Source organism: Eptesicus fuscus, chromosome 1, assembly GCF_027574615.1.
Source record: "Eptesicus fuscus isolate TK198812 chromosome 1, DD_ASM_mEF_20220401, whole genome shotgun sequence".
NCBI classification, from domain to species: Eukaryota; Metazoa; Chordata; class Mammalia; order Chiroptera; family Vespertilionidae; genus Eptesicus; species Eptesicus fuscus.
This window is the reverse complement of record NC_072473.1, coordinates 136,470,056-136,487,102: the sequence shown is the minus strand read 5'-3', so window position 1 is coordinate 136,487,102 and position 17,047 is coordinate 136,470,056. Positions and strand designations below refer to the sequence as shown.

Genomic DNA, 17,047 nt, shown 5'->3' with positions numbered 1-17,047 from the left:
AGCTGCAATAAAGAACACAATGGAAGGCCTAAAGAGTAGAGTAGAAGAGGCTGAGGACCGCATCAGCGAATTAGAAGACAAGGTAGGAAAAAACACACAAACATAGCAGCAATTGGAAAGAATACTTAAAAAGCAAGAGGAGAGCCTAAGGGAGCTATGTGACTACACAAAACGAAACAACATTTGAATAATAGGGATAAAAGAAGGAGAGGAAGAGAAGCAAGGGATAGAAAACCTGTTTGAAGAAATAATGACAGAAAACTTCCCTGATATTGGCAAGAAAAAAACTATCCAAGTCCAAGAAGTACACAGAGTCCCAAACAAATTTAACCCCAAAAGACCGACACCAAGACACATCATAATTAAATTGACGAACAACAACGACAAAGCAAGAATCTTAAAGGCTGCAAGAGAGAGACAGAAAGTAACATATAAGGGATCTCCTATTAGAATATCAATTGATTTCTCAACAGAAACACACCAGGCCAGAAGGGAATGGAATGAAATATACAAAGTGATGCAAAACAAGGGACTGAATCCAAGAATGCTATACCCAGCAAGACTATCATTCAAAATTGAAGGGGGAATCAGAAGCTTCACAGATAAAAAAGGGCTAAGAGAGTTCATCACAACCAAGCCAGCAATGCAAGAAATGCTAAAGGGACTGCTGTAAAAAGAAGAAAGAGAAAGGCAAGAAGAAAAACAAACACTAAGAAAAAATATGACAACAAACAGGTACTTATCAATAATAACACTAAACGTAAATGGATTAAATGCACCAATCAAAAGACATAGGGTAGCTGAATGGATAAGAAAACATGACCCATATATTTGCTGTCTACAAGAGACCCACCTTAGAGCAAAGGATTCACACAGAGAGTGAAGGGATGGAAAAATATTTTTCAGGCAAATGGAAATGAGCAAAAAGCTGGGATTGAGATACTTAGATAAAATAGACCTCAAAGTAAAGGCCATAATAAGAGATAAGGAAGGCCACTACATAATACTAAAAGGAGCAATTCAACAAGAAGATATAACTCTGGTAAACATTTATGCACCCAATGCAGGGGCACCCAAATACATAAAAAATCTCTTGGAAGATATCAAGGGAGAGATCGACATCAATACAATCGTAGTAGGGGACTTTAATATACCACTGACATCAATGGATAAATCCTCTGGACAAAAAAATCAGCAAAGAAACAGCAATTCTAAATGACACACTAGACCAGATGGACCTAATTGACATCTTCAGAGTATTTCACCCCAAAGCCATGGAATATACGTTCTTCTCAAGTGTACATGGGACATTCTCAAAAATAGACCACATATTGGGTAACAAGCAAAGTCTCCCTAAATTCAAAAAGATTGAAATCATATCAAGCATTTTCTCAGACCACAATGGCATAATATTAGAAATAAACTACAATAAAAACATTCCAAAAAATTCAAACACTTGGAAACTGAATAGCATTCTACTAAACAATGATTGGGTTATCAATGAGATCAAAGAAGAAATTAAAAACATCCTGGAGACTAATGAAAATAAAAACACAACATTGCAAATCCTATGGGACACAATGAAAGCAGTCCTGAGAGGGAAGTGTATAGCTCTACAGGCCTACGTCAAAAAACAAGAAAAAATGGTAATAGATCATCTAACTCAACAACTCAAAGAATTAGAAAGGGAGCAACAAGAAAAGCCCACAGTGAGCAGAAGAAAGGAAATAATAAAGATCAGAGCAGAAATGAATGACATAGAGACCAAAAAAACAATACACAAGATCAACAAAACCAAGAGCTGGTTCTTTGAAAGGATAAACAAGATTGATGAACCTCTAGCCAGGCTCACCAAGAAGCAAAGAGAGAGGACCCAAATAAACAAAATCAGAAATGAAAGAGGTGAAATAAAAACAGACCCCACAGAAATACAAAGGATTGTCAAAAAATACTATGAACAACTCTATTCCAACAAACTAGACAACCTGGAGGAAATGGACACATTCCTAGAAAAACACAATCTTCCAAAACTTACTCAGGAAGAGACTAAAAATCTCAATCAGCTGATAACTATGGAAGAAATTGAAGCAGTCATCAAAAAGCGTCCAGCAAACAAAAGCCCGGGGCCAGATGGCTTCATGGGGGAGTTTTATAAAACATTCAAGGAAGAGCTAAAACCTATCCTCCTCAGACTATTCCAGAAAATTCATGAAGAAGGAACACTTCCAAGCTCCTTATCAAAACCAGATAAAGATAACACAATGAAAGAGAATTACAGGCCAATATCCCTCATGAACATAGATACCAAAATCCTCAACAAAATTCTAGCAAATCTAATCCAGCAGTACATCAGAAAGATCATACACCATGACCAAGTGGGATTTATTCTGGGGATGCAAGAATGTACAATATCCGCAAATCAATAAACGTGATACATCACATAAACAAATTGAGAAATAAAAATCACATAGTCATATCAATTGATGCAGAAAAAGCATTTGACAAAATCCAACACCCTTTCTTGATAAAAACTCTCAGCAAGGTGGGAATAGAAGGATCATACCTTAACATAATAAAAGCCATATGTGACAAACCCACAGCCAACATCATACTCAATGGGCAAAAACTAAAACCATTTCCCCTAAGAACAGGAACAAGACAGGGATGCCCACTCTCACCATTTCTGTTCAACATAGTGTTGGAAATACTAGCCATTGCAATTAGACAAGAAGAAGAAATAAAAGGCATCCAAATTGGAAAAGAAGAAGTAAAACTGTCCTTATTTGCAGATGACATGATACTGTACATAGAAAACGCTAAAGACTCCATCAAAAAATTATTAGACTTAATAAATGAATTCGGCAGAGTAGCAGTATACAAAATAAATGCTAAGAAATCTATGGCATTTCTATACACTAATAATGAACTTACAGAAAGAGAGACTAAAAAAGCAATCCCATTTACCATCACGCCAAAAAAAATTAAGATACCTAGGAATAAACTTAACTAAGGAGGTAAAAGACCTATACGCGGAAAACTATACAACACTGAAAAAAGAGATAGAGGAAGACATAAACAGATGGAAGAACATACAATGTTCATGGATTGGTAGAATCAACATAATCAAAATGTCCATACTACCCAAAGAAATCTATAATTTCAATGCACTTCCCATTAAAATACCAATGGTATACTTCACAGACCTAGAACGAACTTTCCAAAAATTCATCTGGAATAAAAAAAGACCCCGAATAGCTACAGAAATCCTGAGAAAGAAGAACAAAGTAGGAGGGATCTCAATACCAGATTTCAAGCTATATTACAAAGCCACTATTCTCAAAACTGCCTGGTATTGGCACAAGAACAGACATATAGATCAATGGAACAGAATAGAGAACCCAGAAATCGATCCAAATCACTATGTTCAATTAATATTTGACAAAGGAGGCATGAACATACAATGGAGTCAAGACAGTCTCTTCAATAAATGGTGTTGGGAAAATTGGACAGATACATGCAAAAAAAATGAAACTAGACCACCAACTTACACCATACACAAAAATAAACTCAAAATGGATCAAGCACTTAAACATAAGACAGGAAACCATAAAAATACTAGAGGAATCTACAGGCAGAAAAATCTCTGACATATGCCAAAAGAACTTCTTCGCTGATACTGCTCCTAGGGCAATGGAAGCTAAAGAGAAAATAAACAAGTGGGACTACATCAAAATATAAAGCTTTTGCACAGCAACGGAAACCATCAATAAAACAACAAGAAAGCCCACTGCATGGGAGAACATATTTGCCAATGATGTCAACTATAAGGGTTTAATCTCTAACATTTATAGGGAACTCATGCAGCTTAACAAAAAGAAGATAAACAACCCAATCAAAAAATGGGCAACTGATCTAGACACTTTTCGAAAGAAGACAGAAGGAAGGCCAAGAGACATATGAAAACCTGCTCTAAATCACTAATCATTAGAGAGATGCAAATCAAAACAACAATGCGGTACCATCTCACACCTGTCAGAATGGCCATTATCAACAAGTCAACAAATGACAAGTGCTAGCGAGGATGTGGAGAGAAAGGAACGCTCGTGCACTGCTGGTGGGAATGCAGACTGGTGCAGCCACTGTGGAGAATAGTATGGAGTTTCCTTAAAAAACTAAAAATAGAACTCCCATTTGACCCAGTGATCCCACTTCTAGGAATATATCCCAAGAAACTGGAAACATCAATCAGAAAGGATATATGCACCCGTATGTTCATAGCAGCACAATTTACCATAGCTAAGATTTGGAAACAGCCTAAGTGCCCATCAGCAGATGAGTGGATTAAAAAACTGTGGTACATCTACACAATGGAATACTACGCTATAGTAAAAAAGAAGGAGCTCTTACCATTTGCAACGATATGGATGGAGATGGAGAACATTATGCTTAGAGAAATAAGCCAGGCAAAGAAAGATAAATATCACATGATCTCACTCATTTGTGGAATATAATGAACAACATAAACTGATGGGGGAAAAATAGATCCAGAAACAAAGAAACATCAATCAGAACATCAAACCTCAGGGAAGAAATTGTGAGGTAACCAGAAACCCAAGAATGCCTGAGAATGCCTTTCTAGCCACACTAGCAATCATCAGATGTACGGTAATTTTACCTGGGACAAGAGGGTAAGTATTTTGGTCTTATGCTCCTGACCCTTCATGGGTAAGACCCCTTACGTGGGCTGATCCCCTGACTAATGTAGTTACCAATAATACCAAACACCTTGGTCATCCAGGAGGCCCATGGTGGGGCAAGAAAGTGTAAATACACAGGGGTCTCCACCCAGCTTCCCTTTTGTATGACACGAAATCAAAACAATGCCCCTTTGTGTGTACAATTAAAGAGAGGTTTCTGGCTTGTGTGGACACCAAAGAAAGGGTGTCACTACTATCACTACTTGCCCCCAGTAGAGGTGCAGAAAATGTAACTAAGACCTAGTCTATATAAAAAGAAATGAACAGCCAGTTTGAAAGGGAATTGCCATGGACTAGAACAAAGAATATCCTTACATGATATTATTCTACACTGTCATTAAAATTTTCCCCAAATTTGGAGTCCCCTCAGTACTTATAATAGTTCCTTGCACCCTTGGGGATAAAAAAAAAATCATATGTTTGGTGCTTGGAGACAAACTTAACACATCTCTTGATACTTTAGAATTACAACAGCATAATATACAATTATCCCAAGCAAACTTACTAATTTTTTGAATGTCTGGCAGCAAGTTAAAAAGGACATGTAAGGATTTAATCCTTTTCATTGTGTAGAGGGCCTCCTGGGAAGGCACCTGAGCATTCTATATTGGTCCCTCTTACCCTTTAGGCCAAGAGAGATCCTCTTCTCACAATTAAATTGCTCACAGCTGTTGCATGAGCTCTCTGTTCATGTCGAGGTTGAAGTCTCGTGATGACTGGTGCCATGGATCTGTCTCTCACCCAGTGGGGCGAACTGAGCCCTCCCTGGATAAGAAACCCGGGTTCCAAAAGATATGTGATCAGTGCTGGGGCCCCGCCAGCAGGCGAGGGGATCCCAAGGCAGGTGCTGGGCATGGAGGCCACGGGGGCATAGGCTACCAAGGAGACAAAAATGAACCTCACGTCACCCTGCTTGGCCCCGGAGGATGGCTGGTTAACCAGAGATGGGTAAGATTCCTCAAGGAAGGAACAACCTAAGACAGGCACAGTCGCAGAGGGGCCATCAGGATAGAATTTGGGGATCAACAGAGGTGGGGCACAGACCCTCACCCTCCCAACATTGCAGGGGCCTGAACCCTAGCCCCTTCTGAGGGAGGTGTCCTGCCCCCATGGCTGCTTTGTGCTTCCCATGCCCAGCTCAGATCAGGACCCAGGTGACCGACAGAGAATTGGCCGACAGCAGCTGCCCTCTTACTCCAACAAGAATTGTTTGAGTTGTCTTGTACCCATGGTGTGGGGAAGTGGGTTTACGATATCTAAATCCAGCCTACCACCAGGAATGCTCAGGACCTACTCAAGAAGGCAAATAATCCCTTCCACTAATATTTACAGGGTAAAATAAGATTGTTGTTAGAGTAATAAATTTGATAATAAAATAGTAGTCAAGTTTTCAGGCAAATTTAAATTGGCTAGTTGAAACAAGCGAATATTCTAGAAAAATAAATTGTACTGGACAAAAAGGTGTTCATAAAGTGTTAACTAAAATTTTTATTGGTACTTCATCTCATGATAAAATTGTGCACCATGTAATGAACCTAAAACAGTAATATTATAGTGCAAAAAATTAAAATGTAAAAGCCATCAAGATTACATTATAAAATTTTCAAAAGCCTCCTAACATTTAAATCAAAAAAGGAGGGTATAGTAGAAGAATATCATGTAAGGAAAAATAACCTGTAAGTAAATTACATCTAGAAAATTAATACTTTAGAAAATTAATTGTAAGGCTAAAAGCAAGACACCCATGAAAAACACACAAGGTGTCAAAACAAGCCAGAGGAAAATCATTTGGGCAAAAAATGAAATAGGATCCTAAGTCAAATTTATAGAAAATATTCCTTTATTAACTTTTGGTCGAGAATATGTTTGTATATTTCCAGAAAACAACTCCGAGACCATGTGGATTCCAGCAACAGAGAGGAATCGACAGGACTACTCCAGCCATGAAGACAGAAGAGAAGCAGTCCAGAGACGGAAGACGCTGATGTGGTCTTCCCATACTAGCAGTTAGCAGCTGTGCATCACTGCAGGTTGCCCAGGACCAAACCAGAGAGAGTCAGACCTGCATTACCACCATTTCTCCACCATCCAGAACTGTAATGTCAGTACTGACATGTACACATAAGGAACTGTTGGACATTGTAATTGGGTCTCAAAAGAACTGTTGGCCCAGAAAGAAACTCACTACAGACTGATTCATTTCCTGTCACCATAACCATTATTGCTTGAATCATTTTCGGTTCTTATAAGTGTATTTCTAATAGCACATGATCTCACTCATCTAGTGGAAATAATGAACAACATAGACTGATGAATAAGAACAGACCCAGAAACAAGGAGGCACGGATCAGACTGTCGGGCCTCAGAGGGAGGGTGGGGGAGGGTGGGGGTAAAGGGGAGAGATCAACCAAAGGACTTGTGTGCAAGCATATGCGCCTAACCAGCGGTTGGGGACAACAGGGGGGTGGGGGCATGTGTGGGGAGGGGTGTGGGATGGGAATGGGGGGATGAGGACAAATATGTGATACCTTAATCAATAAAGAAATTTAAAAAAAAATGGTACTAGCCTGGCTGTCATGGCTTGGTGGTTGAGCACTGACCTATGAAACCAGGAGGTCACAATTTGATTCCTGGTCAGGGCACATGCCTGGGTTGTGGGCTTGATCCCCAGTAGGGGTGTGTGTAGGAGGCAGTTGATCCATGATTCTCTCTCATCATTGATGTTTCTGTCTCTCTCTCTCCCTCTCCCTTCCTCTCTGAAATCAATACAAATATATTTTTTTAAAATGGTACTAAAGTAAAATTGTACTTAAAAGATCAGAAGCTGGCAAAAGACAGTAGAGTGAGTTAAAATGACAGAGACTAAAAGTGAGACTGTTATAATAATATTAAAAAAAAAGAGAGGGGTGTATTTCAATTGTGAGGACTGATGAGGTGGTAAGGTTTGAAGATGGTGCTTTAACAATGGTCTCCAGTGTCTATTAGAGCGCACAAGACTGTGAAGTGAGAAGCAGTGTTATCAGTAAAGAAAATGCCAGATGAAAATGTCCTGCTCTCCCCAGCATTCCATTTTTTAATGCAGAGTAATTTTGTCAGCTGATTACATGTTTAAAATCCAAATAGAAATTTCTAGCCTAGCCTGAGACTTTAATTGTATATACTGAGCCAGGTGTTCTGTTCCTAATACATATCTCCAAATGTGGCATTTCAGAAGACTGCTTTGGCTGGTCTGGTATGGTATGGCAGTTAGAAAACCTCACTCAGCTTTCCTGATTGGCCAACACACACTACATTAACCAACTTTCTCCAGGTGTAAGATTCATGGAGTCTTTTAGTGGCCATATCACTAATTTCCACCTTCAGCCTTGCTGACAGAAGTAGGTGCAGTAATTCTCCAAAATCTCAGATGTAAATAAGGTTTCAAGAGTTCATTTAGCCCTAACCAGTTTGGCTCAGTGGATAGAGTGTCAGCCTGCGGACTAAAGGGTCCCAGGTTCGATTCCAGTCAAGGGCATGTACCTTGGTTGCGGGCACATCCCCTGTAGGAGGTGTGCAGGAGGCAGCTGATCGATGTTTCTCTCTCATCGATGTTTCTAACTCTCTATCCCTCTCCCTTCCTCTCTGTAAAAAATCAATAAAACATATTTAAAAAAACCTGGCTCAGGATATACAATTAAAGTCTTCCCCTTATACATGTGCAAAAAAAAATGCAGATAAGTTGACTATATGAACTTTTCACACATGTTATGGTTTTTTGTTTGTTTTTACACTAGATGCCTGGTGCACGAATTTGTGCACATTGAAAGGAAATTAATTAGAAGGTGGCTGGTGGGGCTGGGTGAGACAGGCCAGACATGCCCTGGAGCCAATCTCCCACAGTCCCTCCCCTGGGGCAGCACCAGGGCTCAAAGGGTGTCTGCAGAGTGCGTGGGGTCCCTCCAGCAGGTGGGGTCCCTTGGCCTGGCCTATGGGGATCAGGCCAAAACCAGCAGTCCAGCATCCCCCAAGTGATCCCAGAGTGTGAGAGGGCACTCTGCAAAGTTGCTGTGGCTCAGCAGCTCCTGTATTGAATGTCTGCCCCCTGGTGGTCAGTGTGTATCATACCTACCAGCTGGTTGGCTGGTCACTTAGCCTTTTATACATATACTAGAGGCCCAGTGCACGAAATTCGTACACGTGGGTCTGTGTTCCTCAGCCCAGCTTGCACCCTCTCCAATCTGGTACCCTCGAGGGATGTCCGACTGCCTGTTTAGGCCCGATCCTGGTCTAAACGGGCAGTCGGACATCCCTCTCACAATCCAGGACTGCTGGCTCCCAACTGCTCTCCTGCCTGCCTTCCTGATTGCCCCTAACTGCTTCTGCCTGCCAGCCTGATCACTCCCTAACCACTCCCCTGCCAGCCTAACTGCTCCTCTGCCAGCCTGATTGCCCCCAACTGCCCTCCCCTGCAGGCCTGGTCACCCCTAACTGCCTTCCCCTGCAGACCTGGGTCCCCCCCAAACTGCCCTTCCTTGCAGGCCCGGTCGCCCTCAACTTCCCTCCTCTGCTGGCCTGGTCACCCCTAACTGCCTTCCCCTGCAGGCTTGATTGCCCCCAACTGCCCTCCCTTGTAGGCCTGGTCCCTCCCAGTTGCCTTCCCCTGCTGGCCATCTTGTGGTGGCCATCTTGTGTCCACATGGGGGCAGCCATCTTGTGTGTGGGAGTGAAGGTCAATTTGCATATTACTCTTTTATTAGATAGGATACACTGAGTGGCCAGATTATTATGATCTCTGAACACATAATAATCTGGCCACTCAGTATATATATATACTAGAGGCCCGGTGCATGAATTCGTGCATGGGTGAGGTCCGGCCAGCCTGGCCAGGGGGAGGGGATATGGGCTGTTGGCCGGCCTGCCTGCTGGTCGAACTCCTGGTCAAGGGGACAATTTGCATATTAGCCTTTTATTATATAGGATATACACTGAGTGGCCAGATTATTATGCATTCAGAGATCATAATAATCTGGCCACTCAGTGTATATACTGTGTCTTTGTTAGGCTGCAAAGAAGCCTAACCTTCTAAGAGTGGAAATGGGAAGGATTTACTCTAGCTTGGATAGATTTGCTATGAAATTGCAGCTGGTTATATAACTAGAAGGCTAATGGGGCCCTACATCCTCATCTACCTCTTTCAGAGGTTCTTGACTGTGGGCCTCTTACCTTCTCTGTTACTGGAGACATGATGTCCACTTGCTAAGACGGTGCCTCAGAAATGATCTTCAAAATCTTGCCCCCGTCACATAGGGTGATTTGCCTCAGGACATGCTGGCCTACAGTATCTCCCCTCCCCAGCTTTCCAAAACTTTGGGCTCAGAGTGAAACCCCCATCTTTGAATTCAATAGCCCCAGCCAAGCCCATTTCCTGAGAGACCCTGTGGAGAGGAGCCAACGAAGGGCTTTAAAAGGTTTTTCAATCGGTTTCTGCTCATGTGGAATCTGAGCAGAGCCTGAGGGAAGGTAAGGAATCAGGATAGGGGGTAGCAAGGAGGAGAGCTGTAGCTTCTAGCAGGGGGAAGCCTGCCTGCTGGATGAAAGAGCTAGTCCAGCCAGGGAGAGTGGTGAGTGCCCAGCCTGGCAAACCCATGATTCTGTGGGTGGCTGGGCCCTGGCATCAATCCACACTATACAAGGGTGGTAGCTGAGAGAAAACAGAGTGGAGGGCAGAGAAAGGGAGTGATGGCAGTCAGATGGAAAAAGAGAAGAGGCCCCTTGGCTGAGAAAGGCTCCACCAGATGTATAGGCAGCTCAAAGAAGCCTCCCAATTTAGAGTACAACGGCCTCTAGCTAGTTTCTCAACTTCTCCCCCTGCTTCCCCTTCCCCTCTGGGTTCATTTTCAACTTGACTCCTGCTAAAGGGGATGGGAATGGCACTAGTGTGGCACTGAGGATAAAGTTTCCTTTCCACTTTGCCCAGAATCAGTTTCTACCAAATGGCTTAAACTTGCAAGAGTCAGCTCAAAACACAAATGTTCCTCTTTATCACTTCATACATTTGTTTGACTCATTCATTTGGAGATGTGCTGAGAATTTCCAGCAGCCATTCCTACATCTCCCAAGCACATATCTGGGGAAACCCTGTCCCCGCCTCCCCATCCCTCATGAGATCCTTCATCTATAACTCAGTAGGTTTGTTTCTCAGACCCCAGATTTAAACTGCCTACTGTGTGGATTGAAAAGCCAAATATTGGCACGCCCTATCTACATCAACCACTTTCTCAGGGATTTCTTTTCAGTTTCATGGACACAAGTGTGCATCCATGTTGCCCTGCTCCCCTGAAACTCTGCTAACCTAAGACTCCCAGATAAAGGAATAAGCTTGAGGTTTTTATTTTTTATTCTATTTTTTAAAAATATTTTTATTCATTTCAGAGAGGCAGGGAGATGGAGAGAGAGAGAAACATCAATGATGAGAATCACTGATCAGCTGCCTCTTGTTTGCCCCTTACTGGGGATCGAGCCTGAAACCTGGGCATGTTCCCTGACCGGGAATCAAACTGTGACCCCCTGGTTCATAGGTCAATGATCAACCACTGAGTCACACCCCTCGGGCAAGCTTTAGGTTTTTAAGAGGCATCTCTAAAGAAGGTTTGGCCACCCAGCCAGCATGTTTCAGTTGTTGAGTGTCGACCTATGAACTGGAAGGTCACAGTTCAATTCCCTGTCAGGGCACACGCCCAGGTTTCAGGCTCGATCCCCAGTAGGGGGTGTGCAGGAGGCAGCCAATCAGTGATTTTCTCTCATCATTGATGTTTCTCTCTCCCTCTCCCTCTCTGAAATCAATAAAAATATATTTTTAAAAATAAAGGTTTTCCCAATACCAGGAGAACTCTAATAAATACCAGGTTTCCTTTAGAATCTACAGACCATGCCCTCAAGAAGCTACATCCACTTTCCCTGGGGCTAACGGAGTACATGCCACATGTCACCACGCTCAGTGGGCACCTCTCTCCCAGAGGCTCAGATTTTCTCAGAATCTCCAGCTAGAGGGGTTGGGGGCAGCAGGCAAGGCCCCGCTTGTGCTGTTAGAAAGAGTCTGCAAGTGACCCAGCATACAGCTTCAGGGGATGGCCTAAGACCTCTGTGGGAGGTGGTAGGGGCTCCTTTCAGGACTACCTGCCAGACCGCTGAGACCAGGCCCTGAGCAACCCCGTGTAAGGATTCAAAATTCTGGGTAGTGAGAAACTGATAGTGGGGAAGGCCACGTAATAAGAATAGAGCCACTGTTGTCTAATATTTACCGCATACTCACTATAGATGAGAGGTTTTCTTACAGACCCTGGGACACTGGAGGATGAAACGAGGCTGTAAAAAGATAAGATGCCTCGATGGGTCCATGACTCAGTAAGGTAATACTTTGAGAACAGACCAAGGACAGGACACACTTTGATTTGGTGGCTGCGCCTGGACCCTGACCCCCTCCGGGAGTTTTTCTCAGGAATGCTGACTGTCCTCTGGTCCCAGGAACAGGCTGAGCTGTTTGTAACATCACAGATTAGCCACCTTGTTACTGGGCTTTGAGCTCCTGAAGGCCTGACTGCGGACCCTTCCTTCCCCTTTCCCTGTTACACTGCAGCTCGAAGCTGCAAGTAGCTGTCTTCTCCCTCCTGTGTATATAACCAGCCAGCTGGCAACGGAGTCAGAGCAGATTCGTGTGAGGGACCTGCTGCTCTCCCCTTACAGCCGGCAGGATTGGAATAAACGCTCATATAGGATTCAACCCTGTCTCTGCTGAATTGGCTCATGTAGTGACAGGCAGCGCGGGCCCTTTGGCTGTCTGGCTACAAAAAGAGCCCGCACCCGAACTTCTCAGAGTCGCCTTCTGCTTCGATATGGTTCTGCTTGGACCCCTGGAACCCCAGACACAGAGGGGACTCGGGATTCCAGTCCCACTGGATGCCTGGAGAGGGGCTGGCAATCCTGCCTAAACCGAAGGCTCCCTCCGCGCGCCCCCCCCCCCCAACTCCCGCCCCATCAGGGCGCCGAGAAAGGCTTCCGACACAAACAAAGGGCACCCTCTCACCCTCTGCACCTCCCTCCGTCCCCTCCTCAGCGGAGGGGAGGTTACCCCTGCCCTACCTGGGAAGCCAAGGGTAAGCAAGATTGGAAACAGCAGCAGCAGCAGCAGCAGCAGCTCGGGGCCCCTCATGGTGCTCCAGCCCTCAGCTCTGCTCCGCAGCGCCGCGCGCTTCCCTGTCGGAGGAGAAGGACCCGACCAAGGGGCTGAGCTGCAAAACTCCTCCTCTCCTCTTTCCCTCCCTCAGGCTTGGGGCCTGCCCTCCTCCCTCGGCCTCCCTGGAATGCTGGCGCCATCTGGGGCTCCCACCCACTCTCTTCTTCAGGGCCAAGCGCTTCTTCTGACCCCCCAGGACCAGAGCGGGCCAGGGATATCTTTCTGTTCTCCAAGTTCGAGCCTCCTCACCTGAATACACAGAGGTGGATCAAACTGCCTCCCACAGCAAGGGTCCCCAGCACAATGTAGGAAGCTGCAGGAGTCTCATAGAAAGAGAAGAGGCAGCCCTAGGGGGTTTGGCTCAGTGAATGGAGTGTTGGCCTGTGGACTGAAGGGTCTTGGGTTCAATTCTGGTCAGGACACATGCGGGGGTTGTGGGCTTGGTCCCCAGTGTGTGGTGTGCAGGAGGCAGCTGATCAACGATTCTCTCTCATCACTGATGTTTCTATTTCTCCCTCTCCCTCTCTTTTCCTCCACAAGGGGAAAGCCTTCACCAGAGCCTTATCTCACCTCGGGGAGGACATTTTCCTTACTAGTCTTGATGATAAATTCCCAGAAAAACAGCATTTGGGGAACTAGTTTTGGAGAGGGGCTTCCAACAACAGACACTCCAAATCTTGGTCATAGGTGTGGTTACATGAATCAGGCTGGGTCAATAGAACTTTCCCCCCAAAGCACTGTCATTAGAGGGATGAGAGTAGGTTCCATGCAGTCCAATCAGAGGTTTGCTCAGAGATTTTTAAAACAGAATCTGGTTGAAAGAATCCTCTTAGTTTTGTTTTTTTTTTCTTTTTTTTTTTTTTTTTTTTCTGCATCGGCTGCTTTATTTAAGGGCTGGTGACTAACAGTCCCCATCCCAGCCCCTCCCTCTTCTATAAAAGCAACTACACATGAACCGGGGCCCCCATCCAGTGTTGTTGAATCCCAGGCCACAGTCCTTCGAAGGCAGAGGAGGGCGTGGGTCCAGTTCACACAGGCAAGGTGCTGGAGAGGGGGTGAGGAGGCGGAGAGTCCTGAGACCGTCTCTGTGGGCTTGCCCTCACCCAGGATGTCAGGACACTGGCCCCTGGAGAAGCCAGGGCTCCAGAGCCAGGGGGTCAGGGGCCGAAAGAGGGAGCAAGTCAAAGGCTTTTGGAGTCAAGGAGGCAGTTCAGGCCCCCGGAGCCCCCTGCCCATGAGCACACTCCCATGGCCATACTTGCAGTCAAACATTCACATCCACATCCACTCCATACACAGGCAGGGGGCTGCGAAGGCCCTGGACCCACACCCTGGACCTCAGGAATGTCTCTGGATTGGCACCCAGTGGGCTGGTCCTCGGCAGCGGGGCCGCTAAGGGGGTGGGTCCTCTGTTTTGCTACTGATTGGCGGCCTCACAGGCATCTATCCAATCACTATATACGTCCACTGGTTCTGAGAGATACGTGATGGGCGTCTGGAATTCTTCTAGGCACACAGTACAAGAGATGACTCCGGTGTTATGGGCATGGTCCATTTTCACGTCACAAGATTTCTCGTGGTTGCAGAAGGGGCAGGTGAACTGGGTCTCTAGGGTGCCTGTCATCTTCTTCTTGGGGGGTGGCTTTCGTTTTGACTTTCTGCGCCCCATGTCTGCAGGAGGGCGAACCTGCACAAGCCTTCCCTTGTTGCGACAGCCTCGTTCACCCGGGAGACTGAGACTTCCCTCCTCTTAGTTTTTTCTTTGGTTAGGCATTGTATAAATGTGACCTAAGAAATGCTAGTTTTGTTTGGGGCTCAGAACAAGAGAAGACTCTGCAATATGTCTAGGCTTCTGTGCAATCTGCTTTGCCACCTGGGCCATGTGATCTAGGGCGGTTGCCAACTGGTGGTCCGTGAGGTCCGAAATGTTGGCGATGCTGGTTTAAGGAAACTTTTGGAGCAGTGGTCGCCAACCAAATGGTGCTCAAATGTCAGTGACAGGCAGAGATGCATTTTTATAAACTTGTCTCTCTATTTTTTTCTTTGTTGTTGAGAGTATTGCAGATGTCCCCCCTTTTATTCTCCCTTGACCCCTACCACTCAGTTCCCTCCCTATATCAGGCCTTCACCACACCATTGTCTGTGTCCATGGACAATGCATATATGCATATAAATTCTTTGGTTAAACTTTTCTCACCACCCTCCCCGCTCCCTCTGATTTTTTTGGAATAAATCTTTATTCAGATTATTACAGTTGTTCCTCTTTTTTCCCCCCATAGCTCCCCTCCATCCGGTTCCCACCCCACCCCATGCACTTACCCCCCAAATTGTCCTCGTCCATAGGTGTAAGACTTTTGTCCAAACTCTTCCTGCACCCCCACACCCCCTTACCCCCGAGAATTATCAGTCCACCTCCTTTCTATGCCCCTGATTCTATTATATTCACCAGTTTATTCTGTTCTTCAGATTTTTTATTCACTTGATTTTTAGATTCACATGTTGATAGATATGTATTTGTTGTTCATAATTTTTATCTTTACCTTTTTCTTCTTTTTCCTCTTTTTAAAGAATACCCTTCAGCATTTCATGTAATCCTGGTTTGGTGGTGATGAACTCCTTTAGCTTTTTCTTGTCTGTGAAGCTCTTTATCTGACCTTCAATTCTGAATGATAACTTTGCTGGGTAGAGTAATCTTGGTTGTAGGTTCTTGCTATTCATCACTTTGTATATTTCTTGCCACTCCCTTCTGGCCTGCATAGTTTCTGTTGAGAAATCAGCTGACAGTCGTATGGGTACTCCCTTGTAGGTAACTAACTGTTTTTCTCTTGCTGCTTTCAATATCTTAAATAGGTTTTCAATATCTTGCTCTCTCTCTTCTTCTGGCACCCCCATAATTTGGATGTTGGTATGCTTGAAGTTGTCCCAGAGGCTCCTTACACTATCTTCATATTTTTGGATTCCTTTTTCTTTTTGCTTTTCTGGTTGGGTGTTTTTTGCTTCTTCATATTTCAAATCTTTGACTTGATTCTTAGGATCCTCTAGTCTGCTGTTGGATCTCTGTATATTATTCTTTCAGTCAGTGTATGCTTAATTTCTGATTGGTCCTTTTTCATATCCTTGAGGGCTTCACTAAATTTCTCAGAGGTTTATAGAAGATTTTTGAGTAACCTTATAACCATGGTTCTGTTTTGTTGTTTTTTAAAATAAATCTTTATGGTTCAGATTATTACAGGTATTCCTCTTTTTTTTTTCCCCATAGCTCCCCTCCACCTGATTCCCCACCCCATCCCATGCCCTTACCCCCGTCACTGTCTTCATTCATAGGTGTAAGACTTTTGTCCAATCTCTTCCCACACCCCTCAGACCCTCTTCCCCCCAAGAATTGTCAGTCCAATCCCTTTCTATGTCCTTGATTCCATTATATTCACCAGTCCATTCTGTTCTTCAGACTTTTTTATTCACTTGATTTTTAGATTCACATGTTGGTAGGTATGTATTTGATGTCTTTTTGTTGTTCATAATTTTTATCTTTACCTTTTTTCTTCTTCTTCCTCTTCTTAAAGAATACCCTTCAGCATTTCATGTAATCCTGGTTTGGTGGTGATGAACTCCTTTAGCTTTTTCTTGTCTGTGAAGCTCTTTAGTCTGACCTTCAATTCTGAATGATAGCTTTGCTGGGTAGAGTAATCTTGGTTGTAGGTTCTTTCTGTTCATCACTTTGAATATTTCTTGCCACTCCCTTCTGGCCTGCATAGTTTCTGTTGAGAAATCAGCTGACAGTCGTATGGGTACTCCCTTGTAGGTAACTAACTGTTTTTCTCTTGCTGCTTTCAAGATTCTCTCTTTGTCTTTTGTCCTTGGCATTTTAATTATGATGTGTCTTGCTGTGGTCCTCTTTGGATTCCTCTTGTTTGGTGTTCTGTGCGCTTCCTGAACTTGTAAGTCTATTTCTTTCACCAGGTGGGGAAAGTTTTCTGTCATTATTTCTTCTAATAGGTTTTCAATATTTTGCTCTCTCTCCTTCTGGCACCCCCAAAATTTGGATGTTGGTACGCTTAAAGTTGTCCCAGAGGCTCCT

General features: G+C 44.2%; 2 protein-coding genes across 5 annotated transcripts in view; both read right to left on the bottom strand.

The window, feature by feature from the left end:
- SRPX (sushi repeat containing protein X-linked) overlaps positions 1–12,995 on the bottom strand; it is an 87,479-nt gene extending 74,484 nt beyond the window's left edge. For all 4 annotated transcript variants that reach the window (XM_054718739.1, XM_054718750.1, XM_054718745.1 and 1 more), the window contains exon 1: positions 12,876–12,995. In XM_054718739.1, coding sequence (XP_054574714.1) covers positions 12,876–12,945 — 70 coding nt within the window. In that variant the 5' untranslated portion in view covers positions 12,946–12,995. The remainder of the gene's footprint in view (positions 1–12,875) is intronic.
- Positions 12,996–13,835: 840 nt separating this feature from the next.
- LOC129149753 (transcription elongation factor 1 homolog) lies at positions 13,836–14,707 on the bottom strand. The gene has a single exon (XM_054718736.1). The coding sequence runs from the start codon at positions 14,636–14,638 to the stop codon at positions 14,387–14,389; it is 252 nt and encodes an 83-aa protein (XP_054574711.1). The 5' UTR covers positions 14,639–14,707; the 3' UTR covers positions 13,836–14,386.
- Between the last annotated feature and the right edge of the window lie 2,340 nt (positions 14,708–17,047).

Bases quoted from the DNA above. Each gene is read 5' to 3' on its own strand.
- LOC129149753 (XM_054718736.1), bottom strand. From the start codon at position 14,638: ATGGGGCGCAGAAAGTCAAAACGAAAGCCACCCCCCAAGAAGAAGATG.